The 23,947-nt window shown below is 49.5% G+C and overlaps 1 protein-coding gene across 4 annotated transcripts; it reads left to right on the forward strand.

The window, feature by feature from the left end:
- Positions 1–944: 944 nt before the first annotated feature.
- LOC133354987 (uncharacterized) lies at positions 945–21,492 on the forward strand. Of its 4 annotated transcripts, none has more exons than XM_061572229.1 (14): positions 945–1,027; positions 2,218–2,696; positions 3,769–4,512; positions 5,602–5,872; positions 6,347–6,480; positions 7,771–8,519; positions 9,400–9,628; positions 10,004–11,699; positions 13,398–13,505; positions 14,148–14,295; positions 16,218–16,277; positions 17,976–18,065; positions 18,633–18,733; positions 19,017–21,492. In XM_061572229.1, exons 1-14 carry the CDS (start codon positions 996–998, stop codon positions 19,132–19,134), a joined length of 4,959 nt encoding a protein of 1,652 aa, XP_061428213.1. In that variant the 5' UTR covers positions 945–995; the 3' UTR covers positions 19,135–21,492. The 4 variants fall into 4 exon arrangements, with proteins under 4 accessions (XP_061428213.1, XP_061428214.1, XP_061428216.1 ...); XM_061572230.1 differs by having other exon boundaries at positions 3,772–4,512; XM_061572232.1 differs by lacking the exon at positions 945–1,027 and adding an exon at positions 1,043–1,224.
- The last annotated feature ends 2,455 nt before the right edge of the window (positions 21,493–23,947 follow it).

The raw sequence follows: 23,947 nt of genomic DNA on the forward strand, positions 1-23,947 counted from the left end.
GAGTCTGACCTCTACTGATGACAGACGCGGAAATGTCCACACCGGACCGGAATTGTAGCTTGTTTTAGAACGAACGTTGCTGTTATAATTATTGATGCACTCCCAGAATGACCCACGGTGTGGCTGATGGCACGTGTTACAAAATAATAATCAAGTACAGTAATGTTTAATTTGGCGGTACAAATCTAATGTAGGATTCCTCCAGTGTAAATGAATAACAACTTGTGATTTCTGAGATTTGCGTTGGCTTGAGTGACGCTCAGCGTTCTAGATTTGAAGCTTTCGTGACTGCAAGGATGCATGCTCTTCGGTTTTTTCGGTAAAGTCACGTAGGGGGAAATAATAATAATAAAATAATAAATGAAAATAACTAAATTAAATCACTGAGTGCATCAATGTAGTTATTTTCATTTATTCTTTTATTTTATTAAATTAAATCACTGAGTGCATCAATTTAGTTATTTTCATTTATTATTATTTTATTTTATTATGATTCATGCTCTTAGGTTTTTTCGGTAAAGTCACGTAGGTAAAAATTCTTATAATAAAATAAAATAAATGAAAATAACTAAATTAAATCACTGAGTGCATCAATGTAGTTATTTTCATTTTTTATTATTTTCTTTTATTATGATTCATCCTCTTAGGTTTTTTCGGTAAAGTCACGTAGGTAAAAATAATAATAATAAAATAATAATAATAAATGAAAATAACTAAATTAAATCACTGAGGGCATCAATTTAGTTATTTTCATTTATTATTATTTTATTATTATTACCTACGTGACTTTACCGAAAAAAACGAAGAGCATGAATCCTAATAAAATAAAATAATAATAAATGAAAATAACTAAATTGATGCACTCAGTTATTTAATTTCGTTTTTTTCATTTATTATTATTTTATTTTATTATTGTAGGTGAGGGTGGGGGGGTTATAAAGGCGGAGCCGGGGGATCTGCGAGGACCAATAGGATTACGGCTGTGGCGTGACGTCATGCGACGAGTAAACAGCCGCGGCAGGAGGAGGTGGGTAAGGCCGATGGCCATAATTCACAACAATTATCGTGTAATTGTATGCGTTCGCTAACCAAATCGTACACGCACGCGTGCGGTTGCATGTCGGCGCTAGAGGAGGCAACTAGCCGTGCGTCGCGAGTTTGAGTTTTTTTTTGTTTTTTCATTTTATTATTTTTTTATTGCGGGATTGACGGTCGAGGCCTAAGGTGGGTTGGGAAAGCCTCGCTCTGGCCTAAGCGGCCTGCCGCCGGGAGAGGCGCGGTCGCCCCGGTTCCCAAACGGCTTCCCTTAGCGCGAGTTCTCGCCCACCGGGGCGAGGGAAACTCGTGTATCGTTTATTCGAGACGTTTGCATTGGAGACGGTGTAAAGGGGGATTGGAAATGGGGTTTTTTTTGCCCTAAAGTGTAGTCAAAATGGTTTGCACAAAAGGGCGAATGATTCTCATGAGATCGGTATTTGCGCGATAATGCTACGTAGGAACATGGTGAGATGAGTGCATAATATAGTGATGATTGCAAAGTCATCGGATATGGAATGATATTGATGAATGTGTAGGATGAGGTGTATGCTCGTAGATGATTATGATGAGTTGGCCGGATGTTGAACTTCTTTCGCGCCGTACGTAGCCAACCGTGAAAATCTCGTACCTGTCAACCCACACGGTTTAACCGTATTCTTGTTGGGGGAAATTGAGTTGACAGGTCCATACGGCGTATGGACCTTATTTTAATGGTTTTATAGGATGAACGTTGAGATTTCTAAGAGCACGGGGTGACCAATAGGGTCCGAATTTGTCTGTAATAAGGTAGGGACTGATAAGGGGTTGACAGGTATGACATCGGAAAGTTGAGGATAGTCCTTTGTATGATGCAGTATATGGTATATGATATATGGGATGATGGTGATGATTGCATATGATAATGGCGATTAATGCATGTGTACGTATAAACCCTAGTTTGCAAGGCGTAATTATTTTCCATTACTGTACCTCCATCATCTATAAATGATGAGATGAACGCAATTTTTTAAGAAAAATAGTGCAGGCCGGAAAACCATATATATTTCAGCAACACAACAACGTGTAAAAGGCACTCGGCCTTTGCGCATAATGAAAATAAACCACTAGTAGTTCCTGAAGAAGTGCATTGTGGTCCTAATGCCATAGATCACCATTAAAATAAAGTTCTCTTCCTTTCAGGGCTGGTCTCACAATGTGCTCTGCACCACCAAGCACGGTGATTTCGTGCCCTGGCTTCTGCGAGCTGTCCCCACCACCATCTCCTCCACCACTTCCGTTTGTGGTTCAAATTCCGGACGAAATTGACCCTGATCATCTAACCCCAGCGGAGCTTCCACCACCACCTCCTCCTCTTCCCAATCTTCCACCTCCCCCATGCCATCGTCTCAGTTACCATAACGGTGCTGGCGATGATGGCGGTGGCAACAGTGGTGGCGGTATCGGTGACGGTTGTGGTGGTGGAGATGGAAGCTGCGACAGGGCGGTGGCTTCCCGTGGAAGTGAGGCTGCCGAAGAGACCGGGTTTATCCCAGGGTCCAGATTCGGGTGCCGCGCTTGCGATGCCGCGGCCGATGGAGCTGCGAGCCATGAGGCAGCGAGGCGAGCGGGCGGTGTCGACATGAGGTCAAGGGACCGCCGTGACAAGACCTCCACCACAGGTATAAACTAAACTAAAAAACTTAACTATTTTTTATTTTACCAGGTAAGGCGCACTGAGCACTGTAGCTCTTTTTCAGAAGTGACCTGGCCACAAATTGATAGCTCAACGAAGTGGCTTATCACCTGGAAATTTATAGCAGCCAAATACTCGAAACGCATGTTTCTAAGGTTATGCCAGTTCACAGCCCATACAGTTAATTCCTGATTGTGGAAATATCCTTTTTAAGGATGAACCATGCGAAAAAATAAGTAAAATGTTTTATTTTCATGATGGATTAATTGTCTGATTTTAACTTGTCAAAAGTCAGTGATTCGGTGCCCACATAACTGCAGACGAGCAAACAATTATGCAAATAAACTGGCTAACAAGAACAAAAAAATCGTACATAATGCGTTCTGTAACGTTTTCCAGCATTACGTTGTTCTGAGTAGTATTTAATTTGTGATAAAAAGTTACCTTCCAAACCGTACGACGAGACGTCACAGAGTGCAGGCTGTGTGATGTCACACACAGAGATGTCACTGGGGAGCAAGGCATGTACATGACATGTGACAGCTGTGTTTTATCGCCAAACAGCTACGAAATCGCTGATACATTTTACAGTGTTAATGCATTTTTCTAAGCAAAATTTACATACGTTTTGCATTTGTGTTTTTTTAACTTTCAAAGCAAGGTTGTAAGTGGTAATGCATTGTCAGTCTTGTTGTGATCATTCAGAACATTGTGAACACAAAGTTGCGTAAAAATGTATATCATTACGCAAATTAATTGTGCTTTTAACCTGGTATCTTAAGTTTTCATCTGATTAAACAAACTACACTAATCATTACATTGTATCGCATCACACTGAAGTACATTACACTGTTGTATCACATCATATAGTGTAGACTTGAAGCTTTCGTGACTGCAATAATCTATATTCTCTGGTTCTTTCGTTAAAGTCACGTAGGTATAAAGTAAAATAAAGTCACCTACGTGACTTTACCGAAAGAACCAGAGAGTATCGTATAGTGTTGCATCGTGTATTGTGCTGTTGTGATATGTTTCTGTCTGGTGGGGGCTCCCCATAGCAGCTGGACGAGGAGAGAGCTGGGGCCAGGAGGAGCGCCCCAGCCACATGGAGCGATACCTGGCACTGAGGCGCAAGCTGGAAGAGGTATTGAGTGTGCGCAATGAGCCTGCGGCCGGTGGCGGTGGTGGTGGCGGCAGCGGTACTAGTGCCAACAACACCAGCAGCAGCAGTGACACTACTAGTGACACCAGCAGTAGCAGCAGCAGTGAAGATGAAATTATTTATGAAGATGGCCACTTGTACACCAGTGCCGGAGTGTGGGGCGGACACTGGGAGCAAGGGGCCGACGGAGTAACGTTGGCAGAATCGGCGGCAGCGGCAGTAGAAGCAAGGCCAGTTTGGACCATAATTGATGATCCTGGCAGTACTGGTTGCCGAGATGGAGACGCATCGTCAACCGAGCACTGCGTAAGCAGCAGCGGCGTCTGCGCTGGCGATGACGATAACGACGACGACGACGACGCCAGCTGGGCGGCCGTGACGCGCGGCTGGGGCAGGAGCCGCAGCGACCTGGGGCTGTCCCAGGCGCGGTTGCAGGGAGCGGGAGCGAGCGAGGAAGTGAGCGGCGGGGGTGGTCGCAGGGGCAGCGCCGGTGACCAGGCGACGCTGTGGGTGTACCGGAGGGAGGGCGCACGGGATAGGCTGCTCTCTGATGATGACGAGGAGGACGAGGAGGAGGAGGACGCCTTCCACACGGCTTCGGGCGGCAGCGACGGGTGCTCGTGGGAGCATCGCGAGCGAGGTGGCTGCACGTTATATTTTGCGTTCGTCTTTTTGGAAAGGTCCGTGGCCTTGTCGCATTGGAGTTGTTGCACCACTCCTGTGGGTTGTAGGTCACAATATTTTCCATCACTCTGCACCTGTTTGTGTTGGTTGCAGTGAGACTCTGGGTTGCCACAGAATCTCTAATTGCTACTTGACTCTTTAATCACCTGCCATATAACCATGCCTACACGCCTGAACTGTATTTTTAACTAGGTGAGAGCCTCATTATTGTTCATTCACTCATACAGTTCGTTTATAAGCAGGTAAGCGCCAATTTACTCTTAAGTGTCTCATCAAGCAAGACCTGGTTAAAACAACATAATATGTTAAATATGATAAAAGATCAATGAAACTGCAAACACCTCTTGCAAAATGATAAACTTAATTGGGGATTTTCAAAACCTTAAATATAACTAATAATTTTCAATAACATTTTAATGAGGTAGTAGGCTAGGTTCAACAGCCCTTAATAGTACTCTCTCACAAAGAATATACAGCGCAAAAATAAAACCACTGTCATAGTCATTGTGAGTCGCTCACCATCAATAGTCGGAGCATCTGCCCGGTTGAACGAGCAATGGCCGATGACACGGCCTAGCGGTAACACGCTCGCCGCTTCCTGTAGATGTTCACGGTTCGAATCTGGCAGTCACCCTGGTTAACACCGCAGGTTTAACATCCGTAAAAATAGGTGCCGTCTGCATCACAGTGGACGTTAAGAGTTCTCGTGACGTCTTATGCAAGATTAGGCCATTGTGTGCTCGTGCCAAATTAGATAAATTACCTGCCACTTATATGTATCTTGAACTTCTTTTGCACTGCACATAGCCAACCGTGCTAACATTACTCAATTGAAGTATACATAGCAATGATCACCCCCTGCTGTGAACGCTTGGCAGGACCCTCCATACAACAGTCAATAGGCTTATAGAGGCTTTTCTGGGCAAAGGTGTTTAATAATAATATTGTCTTTTGATGCACTAACCAACATTTTAAATTTTTTTATAAATGTTGCTAAATAATTAACTGGGTAGTCAGGTTTCCACATCCTCGCTCTCTCGCACAGACGAACTGGCACTCGCAAACACTGAAGACGAGTTGCTGCTGCTCCCACCCGGCCCCGAGACGTCCGACCAATCGGGCGACTGCGCAATTTGCGCCAGTCGGAGCGCGGCTTCCTCGCCGGCAAATCACGGCATGCCGTGCAGCCTGTTTGCGGCGGATGGTGGGGAGCTCGCCGCATCGGAGGATAACGGGTTTGACTCCATTCCCAGTCTCAACGAGCCGTTTCTCGATCGCACGGAAAGCTTTGCCGACGGCGGAGAAGTTTCGTCCGGGTAAGTTCCAACTTTCGCGTTATTTTTATTAACAGGCTGCGTGGGAAGTGTGCTTCTTGGGAAGCCTTGTACAATTTCAACTGTGTTAAGTTCACAGCAACACAAACGTATCGCAATGGTGGTTCAAATATATACGTAGAACGTTTCAGCCAATTGGTGTATAAGTATGCAACAATTTCGCTATGTTTGTCATTAACACACAATATTAACGTAACCACAACTGCCAACTGCACCAATAACACAACCATCACCACCACCAGTATCACGGGATCGGCACCACCATGGTATTGTTGTTGGTGGTGGTGTTGGCCTCTTTTTGGTGGTTGTGGTGATGATTAAGAGCCACCCGCTGAATTTATTATTCCAAGACCAAATAAACACACCACCACGAGCCCCGATGACTTGCTTGAAAGCTCCCATTGTCAATGATGCTGTCACTGAGGATTTGTTGTTTTATTTTGGTGGTGGGAGCAGCAGGAGGAGCAGGGGGAGCAGCAGTGCCAATGGAGACATGGTGGGGCACAGCCTGCCCTGGGCTCCATGCCCCAACGATGTTCTCTCCCCTCCCGGCGGAGCCACGGGGGGACCTCTCCATCGACCATGTGGCGGTGAGGAGGAGGAGGTGGTGTTGTTGGTCGGGATTGGATTGCAGAAGTGGTATTTTTTGGTTGGTGGTGAAGATGTGGCCAACATCAGTGACGTGTATCTGACAGACCCCAGGCCCTCCCCCAGGTTTACTTGGCCTTAAATGAGTGCCTGGTACAGCGTGTTAACATCACCACCAACAAAACTTGCCCCAACAGTGTTTCAGGTAATATGGGCATCGGTTTGTATATATGTTGAAGTTCTTTCGCACTGTACGTAGCCAACCGTGCTAATGGGAGGTGCGGGATAGTGTTGATAGTGGTGGCAGTGTTGTCGGTAAAGTGGTATTGTGGTGGTGGTGTTTGGGGGTGTTGTGATGATGCTGGTGGAGGATATGGTTGTCATGCTGCCCGTACTGTTGGTGTTGCTGGTGGTGACATGATTCGGCCTCAATGAGTACCTGGTGCGGTGTGTAAAAATAATCGCCACCGGTGCTGGCCACCCACCCCCTCCTGTAGCTTGGCAGCCTTCATTGGTGCTCGCTAACAGCGCTTGCCCCAACAGTCTGTTTCAGGATGTACGGGGGGGGGGTCTTTGTCATTGGTGACATGATCATGGTAGACACTGTGATGTTTGGAGTGCTGGTGTTGAATATGGGGCTGGTGGTACAGATGTTCATGGCGTTGATGGAAGTGTTGGTGGTAGTGAGGATGGTGTTGGTGGTGCTTGTGTTGTTGGCGATGATGGTTTGGTATGATGTTGGTTGTTTTTTTAGTGGTGACCTGTCATAGTGGTGGTCATAGTGGCCTGGGATGTGACCCCAAGCTATGGGTCAAACGAGTCGTCATTATCTCTGTGTGGTCGATAAAATGAACACCACCCTCTAAGAAGCTGCTACGCGTGATGCGTGAAAGTGGAATTTTCACCACCGATTCAGAAGTATTAATGAATCACAGAAGTTGTCACGATCATCGTAAAAAAAAAAACTCTCATTCACAGCCCTTTACCAATCCATTGATGGATGAAGACCTCTGCACATCTTTTTCAGTCATGGGGGTCGTTTGGCCATACTTCACCACCCTGCTCTGTTAATTGGTGAAGGGGTGGAGAGGCTAGGTCCTGCCATCACCAGGCGCATCACCCTCGGGAGTGTATTATATACAGGGGTTTCCAGCCTTCAGAAGGCAAGGTTTCGGAGTGGCCAGCATTCCATTATGATTTTGTTTATCGACTCATCGTCCCGGCTGTAATTAAAATGATAGGCTAAGTAGCCACCGACCAGGGTGACACCCTGTCCCCCCTTGCGTTTGCAGATGAGGCCGAATCTCCGAGCGCCGGTCAATGTTGCGCGGACTCCTCCCACGACTCCACCCCGAACGCCTCCCCGTCGCACTCCCAGCCGCACGCGCCGCCGCCGCACTCGCGCCTACGCCACCACCACTCGCACCACCACCACTCGCACCATCACCACCACCACACGCACCACCACCACTCGCACCACCACCACCACACGCACCACCACAACGCGCAGCGCCACCCTTCCTCCACGCTGGCATCATGGCTGCGTCAGCCGTTGCTGGTACCGGAGATTCCGGCGGTGGCCGCACCGCAGCGGCTACCGCCGCAACCGCCGCAACCGCCGCCGCAGTTGCAACCGCCGTCGCAACCGCCACCGCCGCCGCCGCCACCGTGCTGCGAGTTGTGGGTTGCCGCCGCAACCACCGGCGCCGCGCAAACGCAGCCGACTGTGGCTCACCGGAGCCACCCGTACTTCAACGCGCTGGGCGGCGTCGGTGGCGGCGGCCACCACTACCACCACCACCGGGGCGGCGTGGGGGCCGGCGCCTGGCGCTCGCCACTGCCGACGTCTCTGCCACCGTTGCTGTTGGTGCCGCCCATTGCCCCCGCTCCCTTCGCCGCGATGCAGCCCTTGGACGGCACCATGGGGTTTAACGGATACTCCGTGCTGGGTCTCGGGGGTCAGCCGGGCCCGCCCACGGGCACCGGTGGTGCTGTCGGGCGCCTCCGCAACGCAGCCTCCAGCAGCGTCGGCGCCAATCAGGTTCGCTTGTGGGTGGACGTGATGGAAGCAAAGGGATCGGGTAGGTTGGGCGGCTAATAAATTACTCTTCAAGATTGATAAAACGGGTAAATAATGAAGCGATGAATTAAATTTCTCAGCCTGAAAGAATATTATACGAAATCTACTTGTATTGCACTGCTTACAGGTCAAAAAGAAAATATTTTGAACGTTTGCAGAAGATATGTTATGTCGAAGCCAGCCCAACCGATATTTACCAGCATGATAGTGCATCGTGATTTTTTTCTATTCTAGTTGTCTTCCCCCATACATGCTTCATCACATGTAGCTCTCTCCTCTAGAGCCTCTCCCCATATCCCTCCTCTCATCCCCACCTGTAAACGAAACCACGTAACCTGTTGATCGCTCTCAATACGATCCTGCAACGATGCCCAGATCACCCTCACTAATCCTCAACATCGTCCAATGACTCTCCCATCTCGCTCCACTCCGCTCCATTCACTCGACGCTGCTCCGGCAACCGAAGCTTTTCTGCTGCCCACACAGTCTGGAATGCTAGCCCCCTTCCACTCAAGCTGTTGACTTGGTGCCCCTGTCTGTAGGCGGAAGGCCTTCCTCTTCCCCTCTGCCTGACTGCGTCATCTCTTCTCTGTATTTTATATTTTTTACTCATACACCTCTTTGTTTTTCCGAGATGCACATCCAACTACTTCGTGCAGCGTCTAGAGATGTGCTTACATTCAGGTTCCCCATAAGTCCGAAGTTGATCTTACATGACAGGCTCCAGAGAGATGGTGACAACTCGGAAGGTCTTCATTCAACAGTTGATTGTCCACGGCTGATGCTCGGCCACAATGATAATTCCAGCTTGTATGTTAACCGCTTTTGTTCACATTTTCAGGATATGACGGATAGTCCCAGTCGTCGCTCGAGCCTGGACCGAGCCCCAGCTGACCCGGTCTCCTCGGAGGGGCTGACCGCATTGCCGCCCGATGGAGCCATGCCCGCTCACCCGGCGCTGTCGTCCGAGTGCCCCTCTCCACTCGTGCACCGCAGCTTGTTCAGCCAGGCGTGGGGACCGTCCGGCCTCTCTACGCCTTCAGGCACAGCCATGCGGCGTGTCGCCCACTGTGAGTATTACCACCGCCACCATTGCGACTGCCGTCACCATCACCGCCATAACCAGCACCCGCCGTCTTAGCCACCGCCGCTAACAATTGCACCACCCCCTCCTCACCACCGTCACCATCGTCACCGCCATTACCACCACCCATCGCTAACGCCATGAGCGATTCTGCTGTAGGCTGGGTGATGTCTGTTACCTAAGATGTTCGCAGTCTTGGATGATTGTTGTTTGTGGGCCGCTACGAAGGGGCAGGCCTCAAATGGCTGTGGGCCGTATGGCGCACAGTCTCGAACCATGTTCGCCCCTGCCCGTGTACGCGTACAAGTGAAGTGCTTGGCTGTTCCTCCCCTGACGCTTCGTTTGTGACTCCCGCTTGCAGGCAGCGCATGCGCGCGTCTCCCCTCCCTGTGCGTCTCCCCATCGCATCGCCGCGTCTGCCCGTGCTTCTCGTGCCCTCCAACCCCGCCGGGCGGCTGCGCCGCTACCTCCGCTCGTGGGCGGTCATCCCCGGCGGGAGCTGTCGACGGGGCCGGCGAGACTCGCCGCCTTGACGACGATACCGCGACCGCAACGACCGTCGCCGCGACAAGCGTGACTGCGGCGGCAGCAAACCAGGTGCCCGCTCAGCCGCCGGAATTCTTCTCGCTTCCTGCCTCGCCCGCTTCGCCCACCTCGCCCGCCTCGCCCGCCTCGCCGCGGGGCCGCCGGCGGCAGCAGCAACTGCTGGGGCGCTGCTGTCACCAAGCGAACTGCGCCATCAGGCGCGCGGTGACCGCCGGAGATCACCAGCAGCGGCGCCGGCTCGCGGCAGCGCGTCGATCCTCGACCCCCGATCCCTTCTTCCTCTTCGACGCAAACGGCGAGGAGGACGACGATGAAAACGACGATGACGAGGACGACGACGTGGTCGTTGACGGCGCTGCCGCTTCGGCCGCGTCCACGCAAGCGTCGGACGCAGTTGGTGCAGGGACCGGTGCTGCTGCTGCCGCTGACGTTGCGGTGTTGGTAGCGGCCACCCGCCAGTTGATGGCGAACCGCGTCGAGCGGCTCCACCGCTGCTGGGAAGCAACCAAGGCGGCGCTGGCAGTGGCCACCGACGTGCCACCCGACACCGATGGCGCCGCGGAGTCGTCGGCATCGGCGTTAGGCTGCGCCCGGCCTCCGACCCCGGTGCCTGGCTTGGATGAGGTTCAATTCCCGGGCGAGGGCGACGGCTCGCACTTCGACTTCCCGCCCCTGCCTCAGGAGCTGCGGGCGGAGCCACACGCGCGGGGAAACGGCGCCGGCGATAATGTCGGTTCGTCGACGCTGCTCCACTCTACACCCAAGCGGCGCTGCGGCTTCCGCTGGCCGTCGACCACGGGGGTGGCTGGGCCGGCGGATTGGGCCAATGCCTGCCAGCGTTTGCCACGCTCCCCGGCGATTGGCTACCCATTCCGCCGTCGCTCAGCCGAGCCATCTGATGTTTTCCTGTCAATGCCGCCGCCGCCGCCGCCACCACCGCCACCACCGCCGCTGCCGCCACCACCGCCGCCGCTGATGGTGCTATCCGCGTTGGTGAGGAGTGCGGCGCTGGGAGCACCGGTGGAATTGGCCAGCGCTGGGGAAGCCTCGGAACGCCAGCCGCCCTTCGAACGTGACGGTGCGGACGGGGCAAGGACGACCAGCTCGAGCTATGAACCGATTGGTGGGCGCCTCCCGCAGTACATGCAGTCCGAGTCGCAGGTTCTGGGTGGCAGCTATGATCTCGCCCTGCCACGAGCCCACTTCTACCCGCACATGGCATCCTTGTACCACCACCATCACCACCACCACCACCGCCACCATCACCACGGCCACATCCAGCAGCAGCAACAGCATCAGGAGCAGCAGAGGAGCGGAGGGGATGGCCAGGCCTTCGCGCACCACACTTCGATGAGAGGGCACGGGGCGGCCGATGCACGGCTGTCTTCGCACGTCTCGTATGGACAACCCATCTTCGTGGCGAACGGCGGCGTGCCGGTGCCGTACTACGTCCGCCAGCAGCAGCAGCAGCAACAGCAACAGCAGCCCAACGATGATGGCGATGGTGTCGGGTACGTGGGCGCTTGCGCGCGAGCGTTGGGGACAGCTTGGGCACTTTGAGTGGTGGAGACCATGGTCGTGACTGCAGCTGCTGCTGTGATAGCAGTGAGAGTGTAGCCACCTCCATTGTGAGCTGTGGTGGTAGCTGGCCGTGCCTGCCATTGGCCGGACGTGCTCTGCAACCGCTGCTGCTGCTGCTGCTACAACAACAGCACCGTAGGTCAACCAATTATGGCTGTAAGTCGGAGCTAATTAACGTGTCTACCTTTTTTTGATAAGGGAGAAACAATCGCCAATGGTCTATGTACATAACTTTCAACCGCTTCATCAGTGCCTACCTTATTATAGACCAATTCAGACCTTATTGGTCACTCCATGCCCTTAAAAATCTCAACGGTCATCCTACAAAAGTCCCCATCACAAGGCAGAAACACAAAAAATAAAAAAAAATTTCCCGTATTTAAACGGCTGTACGCCGTATGGACCTGAACTAAATTTGCCTGTACAAGAATACAGGTAAACCGTATGGTTTACCCGTATGTAGGACACACGGGGGCGGGGAGTTGGATCTTTATCTTTGATTCATAATATCGTGCAGGTACGTCAACGTTTTAACGATAACCCTCCACCACCCGACGACAAAGCCAATCAAATCAAGTTGTCACACCAAGGGCAAAAATATGCCGACGGATTTTGGCTTTTCGGCAAGCGGGAATGTCGAGAGACAAGCAACATTTTGACAAATTTCGATTTAAAGCTTTCGTGACTGCAGGGATTCATCTTCTTGGTTCTTTCGGTAAAGTCACGTAGAAGGGAAATAATAAAAGAATACAAATAAAACATTAAAATAATTCTCACGACGTTTCGGCCACAACGCAAGCAGCCGTCCTCAGGTGAAGAACAGGTCTGTCGGGAAGACAGCATCTGAATGAGTCTTTCCGACAGACCTGTTCTTCACCTGAGGACGGCTGCTTGCGTTGTGGCCGAAACGTCGTGAGAATTATTTTATTATGTTTTATTTTTAATATTTTATTATTTCCCTTCTACGTGACTTTACCGAAAGAACCAAGAAGATGAACATTTTGACAGTTGCGCTGGAGGTGACTTTTAACGGCATCGTCAGGCTTAGCTCGTGATGCAGGTCCTTTAAGTAGGTGCCATGATGTCATCAGAACAGGCACGCATGATGTGAACCGACTTGGTAGTTCGAATTGATTGCTCGTTGTGATTGGCAGGCTACATTCGTGTAATAAGATGACTCTATTTAGAGGTTGGTGATAATAGGCTTTTGTTCATTATATTAAGGTATTGAAAGCCTGCGTGTGGATGCATGTCCCTGTGCGGGTAAATGTCTTTGTGTACGTGTGGATGTGTGCGTGTGTTTCTCTGTGCACCTAGCCTGGCACAAGTGCCATGGTTACATCTTTGCCACTTAGTGCCGGACCGTGGTGGCTGTTATTTTTATTGTTGTGTACATGTGTGCATGGGTGTTTGTATCTTGTGTGTGTGTATGTGGCACAGTAAGGAACACGGGTGGTACATCTTCCAGTCATGTCAGTCCGTTAATCCACAACGCCTGAGTTTGTCCCGTGACCTGCCAGTGAGCCTCAAGAGTGTACCTAGCCTGGCACGAAGCGGCACGGGTGACATCACCGCCGCTTAATGTCATCGTTGCCGTGTGACCGTTCACCACTGTCTGGCTTCCGCAGGGATCGCGACCGGGAGCCACCGCTGTCCGTGCCGCGGTACCGCGCGTTCCCCCGCACGAGTGCCGCGCACCGTGGGGACGACGCGCAGGCCACTCGAGACGACTCCAGGTGACGCTTCGGTGCCGGTGGCGGTGGGCAGTGGCAGCAGCGGCGGTTGGCGCGCTGCGCTACGAACCCGGCGGCCCGAGTTCGATTTTCGTTCGCGGCCAACACCGGTGACGGTTATCTGAACCGGTTCTGGGCTGCTCCTAGTTTGACTCTGCCTCAAATGAGTGCCTGGTGCGGTGGGTCAACATTGCCTAATGGGGAGACAAAGGCGGTCGGGCGTGGTGCTGGCCACCCTCCCCCTCGTGTGTCTTGCTGGCCTTCATAGGTGCTCATTTAAATGAAACTTAACAGCACTTGCCCAAAACGTCTGTTAAGGCTATAAGGGAGGGATATTTGTCTTTGAAGTTGGTGGGGATGGTGGTGGCAATGCTGGTGGTGTTAAAATTGTAGGTGGCAGCGCTCGTTTTGTTGCCGATTCAGTTGTGATGTTGGCGATGATGACGGTGGCTTGCGGTGGTTGCGACAATGTTCGGCTTGCAGGTGGTGGTGGTGGTTATGATTATGAAGTTGTAAGAAGTGGTAATGCTTATAGCTTTGAGGATGATGACCTTAATAACGATAATGTAAGCCAACTGCTGCTGCAAGCAATGACTGACGACGATGATTTTCACGACGCATTGCGACGACGATGACAAACCGCAGGTCTCGCGGCGAGGCCGACTTCCATCACGCCGTCCCGCGCACCGTCCTGCCGCTGCCGCCCCACTCGCTGCTGCGCTCCACACGTCCCTCCCCCGTCCGGGTCCAGCACTCCACGCTCGGGAGCTCCTCCTCCCACCCCTCGCCCATGGTCAGTCGATAAACATTCGTACGGCGCTGTGCGAGCGAATGGCCACCGATTTACGCAGATATTGGCCAATCAAAAAAAAAGGGGGGTGGCGTTTCACACGACGCTATACCAACCAATGGGATATTGCTCGATGCGTGGGATCACTTGGAAATGAATACACGCAGTGATTAAACCTCGAGGGATCGATACTCTAACGTGGCTGTCGCCTGAATGTCCCGAATCGATACAATAGACACCTCCAAGTCGGGTTCCACAAGACCATATATTGGCAGAGATGCACCGCTAGGGGCAATGCCAAAGCCTGCTTCCTTCCATATATGGGCAGGTGGCTTATCGATGATTTCGTCGGGTGTCCAACTTTATTAATAAGACTTTTGATTTGAAGCTTTCGTGACTGCGGGAATCCATACTCTTTGGTTCTTTTGGTAAAGTCATGTAGGTAGAAGAATAATAATAGATCACGACGTTTCGATCGCTACGCAAGCAACCGTCTTCAGGTGGGAGTGGTTGCTTGTGTGGCGATCGAAACGTCATGATCTATGATTATCTTTTTGCCTACTTGACTTAACCGAAAGAACCAAAGAGTATTTAATAATAATCAGGTGAAGACGGCTGCTTGCGTTGTAGCCGAAACATCGTGAGAATTATTTTATTATGTTTTATTTTTATTATTTTATTACTTCCCTTCTACGTGACTTTACCGAAAGAACCAAGAAGATGAATCCCTGCAGTCACGAAAGCTTTAAATCGAAATAATTATATAGCGCTTTTTATTAAGGATCTCAAAGCGCTGTACAGGATGCAGCAGCAGCACCCATACACTGGGCATGAAAATAATATAAATACATTTTAAGAATCCATTTACTAAATTAACTAAAATTTCGATTTAAAGCTTTCGTGACTGCAGGGATTCATATTCTTGGATCTTTCGGTAAAACATGTTTTATTTTATTATTTTATTATTTCCCTTCTACGTGACTTTACCGAAAGATCCAATAATATAACTAAAATTTCATAAGTGTAAGTGTATAAATAGGGTTTAAAGCACATTTTTTTAATGTCCACAGACTGCATTATGTATTACAGCGCGCGCCACATCAATAAAAGCATCTCGAAGCCCTTTACATTAAGTATCGACGAGTAGAGAATGCCAGTTACCACCTGGCATTTCGTCACGGGCAGCTGAGTGGGGGGGTGGGGGAAGTGTTCTGGTCGCTCACAGGTCAGGGAAACCACATGCCCCTGTCTGGCAATTTCGATCCACCAAATCCAGGCATCTAAGCGTACCAAGGACAAATCTGCGTTCAATGGGTGATCGAGGTTTCAGTAGTCAGGTACCTCATTTGTAGATTGTCTTATCCCAGTCCATTAGGGACGCTCCATCAGTCGAGGTTTTTAAGGCTCGTCTGAAAACGCATGTATTTTCTCTTGCGTATCAGTCTTTGTACTCTTAGTTTTAGTGTTTATGGTTTTTACAGGGGTTGTGTTGTAAAGCGCTGTGAGGCCTTGTGTGAATGGCGCGATATAAACTTGAGTTTGACTTACTGTGTTGGCACCGCTGAGATTCTGGTTTCAAATGTTGGGTTTCATCCAGCCTTGATTAAACCGGGTTTCTCTAGTATAGCGAGTTCATCGTCTCAGAGGGTAACCAATGACTGACATAGAGGCTCAGAGACACACCAATAGATGAACATAGACACACACAGACTCACCTAGACTTAGTCGTGAATACATTGGGCTCTCATGTTTAGTGATTTGATATCACCTACATATTGCTTCAGCCGGGTTCTCAAGTCTCGTTAATTGATGGTTTCTACCCGGTCACCAATCGCCTATATGAATCCCCATTGTGTCCGCTGTGTCTCTGTGTCTCCCCTGTGTAACGCCCCCCCCCCCCCCCCGTGTGTCTCCTGGGTGTGTAGCTCGGTTTACCCCGGGTATTTATGGCGGAGATCCTCACCGTGCCAAGGCCGGAGCTGGAGGTGAGGACATCGGAAATTGTGTTGATGAGTTGGGGGGGGAAGGGGTTTAACTTTTTCTAGGATGAAGACAAATAGACAAATGTATACACTTGGATTTGCAAATCTTTGCTTACACGTGTTTGTTATCGGAGGTATATGATCAGCTCTCCCGCACCTCCGATTAGCACGGTTGGCTACGTACTTTGCAAAAGGAGTTCAGCATGCATACATAGTATATGACATTTTTAAAGCATTTGAATAATTTTTTTTAAAGGAGTCTCCGAAGCAAACCCTCGTTTATGAAGAGGTAAGGCTCAAAACTATGCTGTACAGATAGGTCGGCAACCTATTTGTTGTACTATCATTCATTGGCACCGTGCAGTAGATCTGCGGGGCTTGGTAATTCACTCACACAAATAATGTCGCTCGCGTTGACCGAGGTTCTTGTAAGTTGCGGCCATGGCCTGCGTCTGGCTCTCGGGGGGTCTCGGGAGTGGCCCACCAAGAGGTTTGGCCCGCACAGAGATGTGGTTCACGTATAAAGACATAAAATTTTGATTTAAAGCTTTCGTGACTGCAGGGATTCATCTTCTTGGTTCTTTCGGTAAAGTCACGTAGAAGGGAAGTAATAAAATAATAAAAATAAAACATAATAAAATTGTTCATTCAGACTATGTCGCCTCGACGGACCTGGTTTTCACCTGAGGACGGCTGCTTGCATTGTGGCCGAAACATCGTGAGAATAATTTTATTATGTTTTATTTTTATTATTTTATTACTTCCCTTCTACGTGACTTTACTGAAAGAACCAAGAAGTATAGAGACATGCCGATCTCCTAATACGGTATTTTTAGTTGGGTTAGATCTCGTTAATGTAAATGTGTCGTAAACCCTACTTGCACTCGACACAGCCAAACAGTAAGGGTTTGTCACGTGAACAAAACGTGCCAATTAGTTACCATCTTCTTGGTTCTTTCGGTAAAGTCATGTAGAAGGGAAGTAATAAAATAATAAAAATAAAACATAAAATAATTCTCACGACGTTTCGACCTGAGGACGGCTGCTTGCGTTGTGGCCGAAACGTCGTGAGAATTATTTTATGTTTTATTTTTATTATTTTATTACTTCCCTTCTACGTGACTTTACCGAAACAACCAAGAAGATGAATCCTTGCAGTCACAAAAGCTTTAAATCGAAATTTAATTCGTTACTACTTCAGCACACCTGTGTGTTGAAGAGCAAACCTAAAACATCAACAGTTTGAGCACCTGCTTAATCAGGCAATTGACAGAACCCAAACAACTTTATTACGAGTAATGTTGGTCGTGAAAGCCTGCGTGTTAAATAGAGATACCGCTTGGTTCCATGAAAATGAGATGAACAAGAGATAGAAATGAGAGTGTTGTGAGAGGTTCACAAGAGAGAGCCATGCGACATCTGGAGACGAGAGCGGCGCGTAACACGACGGTCACACGTACGGACGCCATGGGCAGCACGTCGCCACGTGCCCGTCATAGTGTGTGGCGTCACGTTGCCCGCCAGGACACTCCGATTTGATCTTGTTGTGGCCCACTGAACTGCTTCTCCGATTAGCACAGTTGGCTATGTATGGCGTGAAAGAAGTTCAACATCTTTTTTCCACCGTGTAAAAAAAAAAGTTTGATGGCCGCGAGACGTTGATGATGATGCTGCTGCTGCTGCTTCGGTTCTGTTTTGCAGGACCTGATGAATTTTGACTTCCAGTTCATCCTGCACGGGGCGTCTCAGAGCACGATCGAGTGGTACACGTGCGCGCACAAGTACAAGAAGGTACAAGCGCGTGGCGGCTGCTGCTGCTGCTGCTGTTTCGCCCGGTGGTCAGAACGCTTGCCAACGAGCCAGTTTGCACAGAGGCAGCAGTTCAATTCCTGCTAATAGATATTTGTGCTGCTCTGTAATGGTTGAAATGCAATGCTCCTTAAATTTACTGTAATCCCATCACGCTGAATCCTTATAATTTAATGAATTAATGCCCTGGTTTAGTAGTATTGACAGCTGTTAAAGAATTGTGAAAGGTTTTTCAGGTACCACCACACACACGCACCACACACACACGCACACCACACACGCACACCACACACACTTTTGTATGTATGTAAGTTGAACTTCTTTTGCACCGCACGTAGCCAACCGTGCTAACGCCACACACACGCTCCAAAGACAACACACACACACAACACGGATTGATCATCTTGCCCTGGCCAGACATGCGTAGAATCGTGATCAAAAGAAGTCGGGTATGGTGATTCATTACATGAGTTGTGCAAGTTCAAGCAAAGGCCGGTAATGTAGTTTCACCACCCCCCCTTCCAAAATAACCCCCCCCCCGCCTCACAGCTGAGGCCTCGTAAAGAGGACAAGAGGCCAGACGGCGAAGAGAGCGATGATGAGAAATGCACCATCTGTCTGTGCGAGCTGGAGGACGAGGAGGATGTGAGGTTTGTGAATTGCCGTTGCTTGCTCTTCCTTTATATATTTTGGCACAGCACAGCGCCGCTTATCCCACTCGCTGTGGACTGATTGTACAGGTTGCTCTGTGAAAAAGTCAGATGTGTGAACATGGATGGAACATGAAAGGTGCATCACAAAAACTGCACTGGGTGTGGGCGGTCAGTTGGTCAGGATGAATTTGTGACCTCAGATATTCAATGACCGGGGAAATCTCTGCTGTGTGCCCCCCCCACCCCCCATGCCTCATTCTGCCCCTCCCTGGTGGTACAGGAGGCTGCCCTGCATGCATCTCTTCCACCAAACGTGCGTCGACCAATGGCTCGTCACCAACAGGAAATGCCCGATCTGCCGGGTCGATATCACAGCTCAGCTGCCCGTGAAACCCTGATCAGTTCGGAGCATCATCCCCCCCCCCTCTTCTCTGCCCCTCCCCACTGCCCCACTCCCCACCGCCCCACTCCCCACCGCCCCTCTCCCCACCGCCCCTCTCCTCCGACACACGAGACCCACAATGCGATGAGATGCCTACCTTCCTCACTGCAGTGCACACACACCAGTAGTGTAGTCCTACCCGTACAGCCCCCGTTGCGTGTATACAGCCCGTGCGATGATCCACTGCTGGACGACGGCCTTGCCCTCGTACAATGCGGGTCGTCGGGGTTATTTGACCGCACTCCCCCCCTCCCCTCCCGCTGGTCAGCGCGGGTCGGTGAAGGCGGGGAAGTCTGGTTGGCGCAAAGGAGGACGGTGCAAGCCGCTTCACAAAACTGTTCCTCGTAAAAAGCTGGTTTGGGAGAGGTTCAGTTGTAACCCGTCCAGCATTTGAAACGGTTTGGTCAAAGCTGCTGGGCGAGATCCAATTATTCCACGCGACGAGGGCTGTTCGGTGCAGACGCAGCGCGATGCACCCATTCGTCCTGTAAGGACAACGATGATCACGCGATGGAGCTTGTGGATCGCCGGTTTTCACGCGGTGTCTGCGGTGGCCCGGTAACCTCTGTTCACGACGACGTTTTACAAAGAACCTGTTCTCCCGCATTGAATCGTGATCTGTGAATCGCAACGATTAATCGAATCGCAGGGCAGGTGAAATCGATACGCCGCTGCTCCTGGCGTAACTCTCTTTATTGTCGCAATCCTTGCACTGGATATTTTTCTGACCTATTATGATCTCTCGAGGAGATGGTATCTGCCATTGATGTCGTTTCGTATATTTTGCACTTGCATCCCTCTGCTGCGTACACGCACACCTGCTTGGCATTCCGTCGTCGACTTTTTGCTTTCCTGCCTCCCACACTTTTGAATTTACGGCACGCTGTTTGTTTTTGTCACTCGATTGTACGATATGCAGCCATTTGAATAGGCGTAGTTAACCTACTGGATTGTTTTGCATTCGTTTTAACGTTGGCATCAGAATGTTTTTTTTCTTGTTATTTTGTTGAAAATAATCTCACCCGTTCTCTAACAAGGTTGACCAGATGATCGATAGAAAGGCCAGTAAATAATGAGGTCTTCAGACGATGAACAAATCCTCTCAAGAGGGTACAGATCTATCTGTTACGTGGTCTTTAGAGACGAACCACTTATGATCGGCTCTTTATACAACAGAATAGACAAACCAGTTCCTGATTGAGCCTCTAGACAAATGTCATAAAAAAAAAATCTCAAGTAGGCCCTAAATTTGCTTTGCCGTTTCTGCGGCTCCCCTCGCGTTGAACGAAGATCTCCGATTTTCATTGTTTCGCGCACAAAGGTGGGAATGATGTAGAAGCAAAGTTTGATGTGTTTTGAGGTTGAGCAAGTGCTGCTTTGAACCTTCGCAAAGCACCCACGGTGATCGAAGTTAGACATTTTGCGGTGTTTCATGCTGCGCCCCTATAAGCTGAGCGCAGGTTGGGATATTTTTTTTTCCCCCGTTAGGAAAAAATAAGTCATGGTTTCTTGCATGAAGACCTTGCGCTGTTTTTGAAGCACGTGTTCATTTGGTGCTTGCGTCACGTTTCGGTTTCGCGTGACGTTTTCGACTCCCATGACGCCCGCAGAATTAACAGTTATGTCACGCAGCAGCTTTACGCTGAAAATGTTAACAACAAAAAATCGCCACCCATCGGCTTGTTGCAGGGAGAAACCTCTACACGGCACACGTGCAGCCCATTTGTCAGACCACTGCTGGATGAGGGCCTTCCCCATGCCTGTGTGGGTCGTGGCGATTATTTGACCGTACTTTGCCACGCTGAAGTACGGTAAACGCAGGTGGCATCGACGCGAGAGCTTCGAAGTGCAGCAAAAAAGTATCCTGCTGCCCACCACATAGCTCCAAAGCAGCCTATAACACCTGTTTTGCATGGTGGTCACCCATCCAGGAAGCAACAATAGTCTAATCCTGCAGTACTTTTTGCGTTGATCTTTTTTTTTTGCAAGCACATCGGTGCAATAGAGTCTGTGCAAGTTTGTGGTTAGAAGAAACGCAATAATAAAAACATGTTTAAGGTGAAAATAACGTTACTGTAAATGGCTCATCTTGCTGTGAATACAATAACATTTTCCTCAATATAGTTGGAATGGGTACACCACATCCCTCACATGTAACAAGGTTTGTTTTTGGACAGTGGACCCATCAAAAGTGAACAAAAAAATGCATTGTAGTCCTGAAGCTGAGTGCGCACAGCAATGATTCTTTGGTGTTGAGCTGCATCCCCATGCCGTGCAGGTTCCCGTAATAAAGTTCAACACAGCAATGCCGGCACCAGATCTCTGTATGAATCAACTCCTGCCGCCCAAACACATGCCAAACTTTCAAACTGTTCTGGTCAAACCCGGACAGGTGGCCACCGTAATTAAAATCAGATATTGTGGGTATGTTTTGACACATTCCTGCGGAGGGAGCTGGTAGGAACGTTGGGTTGCTCGGTCAATGGCCAGGGTCAATGGCGGCGCGGTGTATTCCGCAAATATGGCCGACTGAGAGGGTGGGCACAAGTCGGCGTGAGTAGGTTAAACGTTGAGTTTTATAAGAGCACCACGGGGTGACCAGCCCCTCCCCACCCAGCCCCACCCCTCCCACCCAGGCCCACCCTCCCCACCCAGCCCCTCCCTGCACGACGGACGGACACAATCCCCTGTGGGCTGGTGTCACCAGGAGGTTCCTATCAGTATAATCATAGCTGTGTAAGTGTTGCCACTGGAGAAACAAAGGCAGCCAGGTGTGGTGTTGGCCACCTAACCCCTTGTGTGCCGTACCGGTCTTTACAGCTGAGCGAGATGCGGGGAGGAAGTGGGTGAGCTAGTGGAAGGAAATAGGAATATGGAGAAACAGAGATAAATTGGGATATCCAGTACAGATAAGGCAAGAGAAAGCTGCGAGACAGGGCTCTATAGAAGATGAAACGTTTTTCTCTGGCTGGGAGGGAGGGCTGGACAAACATTCAAATGACGCGCAGGTTGCTCAGTCTTACCCAGGGCGCACCACGGTAAGAGGAGTCAAGGATGCAATGCACGGAGAAAGCACGGAGAAAGGACAGAGTGGGAGAGGAGGCCGGGAAGAAGTCCCCACCATGAAGATGGACAGAGGAGGCCGAATGGCACGGCTCAAGACGAGCGAGGGGGCGGAGACGCACCGGGCCAGAACTTTATCCAGCAGTGGATTTGGCAAGGGCCGGATAAAACAGCACTACCCCACCGTGACCCACAAACCCGAAATGAATGAATGGCCAGCTTCACGTTATTTAACAGACGCCAGTTTAATGTGATTCACAACCGCGTTGGGAAAAGTACGCATGCCCGGCGGGTTAACAACGTATACAATACACACATCCGCTGTACACTCGCTCGCACTCAACTCTCATCCGACACACGCAACTCACTCGTCCGTAACTTGGATTTTATACACCACCGAAATCGTCACGAACATGACAGCAGTCAAAACTTTCAGGTAATTCATCCGCTACACACTGGCGATCGTGACTTTGACAGAATTTGTTTTATGATGTTGCAGGGCTAGAGCTGAAATTTGTTACAAGATGCAGGTTTTTTTTTTGCTTGCAACTTGGAAAGTCCATCTATTTGAAAAATGTTGGGCTCTAATAAACACAACTCAAATGTATAATTCATTGAATGGGGTGAGAAAAGGTTCCGAAGTATTGTCTCGTGCAAAACTCTTCTGAATATACAACCACCATCGGTGAATCGAGACCGACCCCCGTGGAGTGATGCAACAGCCGATAGAAGCACCGTCATAAAATACAGCAGAGTTCTTACTGTTCATAATAAGGTTTTTTGGCTTAGATCGCGTGAGTATAAATATGTAGTTAACCTGCCACAGCCAACCAGAAAGGTTTGTCTCGTAAACGTGCCAATTAGTTACTAGTTTAGCCAACCGGTGTGTTGGAGTAAATCCACATTTACAATGAGTACCGTGACATTTCGCTTGTAATTACATCCAACATCATCGGGCCATTTTGCCAGATGATGCTGGATTTTGCCAGAATTTAGCGATCCAACCCAAAAAAAAAACCTTTACGAATAATATTGGTCACGTACACCTACGCGTCAAATTGAGCTGTGTTTATGCATTGCATTTTTGTGCTTATCGTACGCAACTGTTAAATGCACGCCGGGTTTTCACTCATTCCCAGGGGGGACTTTGCCAGTTTCCTGGCCATTACGGTAACGCGGACAAAACGTTGGCATTTCTTTGTGGTGCGAAAGCGCGAGTGTCCAGAAGAAAACCCACACATGCGAGGAAGAACACTTAGGGCCCCCCACCGCACAACCTTTAAGAACCTACTTGCTGTACTGCCTTCAACAGGCACCACCTCTCGTCTTATGTTCTATGTTGATATCTGAACAGCTGAAAACAGTGTATAAGCAAATAATACTCAGTTATCAAAACTTTTAGACTGCTCCCACAGACTCCAGCACCGCGTGAATACAAAGTCAAAACGCAAACACTAACCTCTTAAATAAAATGTACATCAGCCTTAAAAATGTATATAAATACTGTACATTATTTTTCATTTTTTTCAACTTTTTTGTAAAAAGTATGTTTTCTTCTCTTGAATCTATTGTTCAATACAAACAGTTGAATTTCATTTTATATAGCCTTTTAAAAAAATTATCATCTTTTCTTCGCTGGATGACGATTAGGGTCCATGTTAGTGTCACTATACAGAAACGTGGTGTGGCACGGCAGCGCAGCGGAT

This window comes from Lethenteron reissneri, chromosome 50, assembly GCF_015708825.2.
Source record: "Lethenteron reissneri isolate LAM-NWPU_2019-01 chromosome 50, ASM1570882v1, whole genome shotgun sequence".
Lineage (NCBI taxonomy): Eukaryota > Metazoa > Chordata > Hyperoartia > Petromyzontiformes > Petromyzontidae > Lethenteron > Lethenteron reissneri.

Bases quoted from the DNA above. Each gene is read 5' to 3' on its own strand.
- LOC133354987 (XM_061572229.1), top strand. From the start codon at position 996: ATGCGACGAGTAAACAGCCGCGGCAGGAGGAG. The intron at 5,873-6,346 runs GTAAGTTCCAAC...TGGTGGGAGCAG, and splicing joins GGCGGAGAAGTTTCGTCCGG to CAGGAGGAGCAGGGGGAGCA. The intron at 6,481-7,770 runs GTGAGGAGGAGG...TTGCGTTTGCAG, and splicing joins TCTCCATCGACCATGTGGCG to ATGAGGCCGAATCTCCGAGC.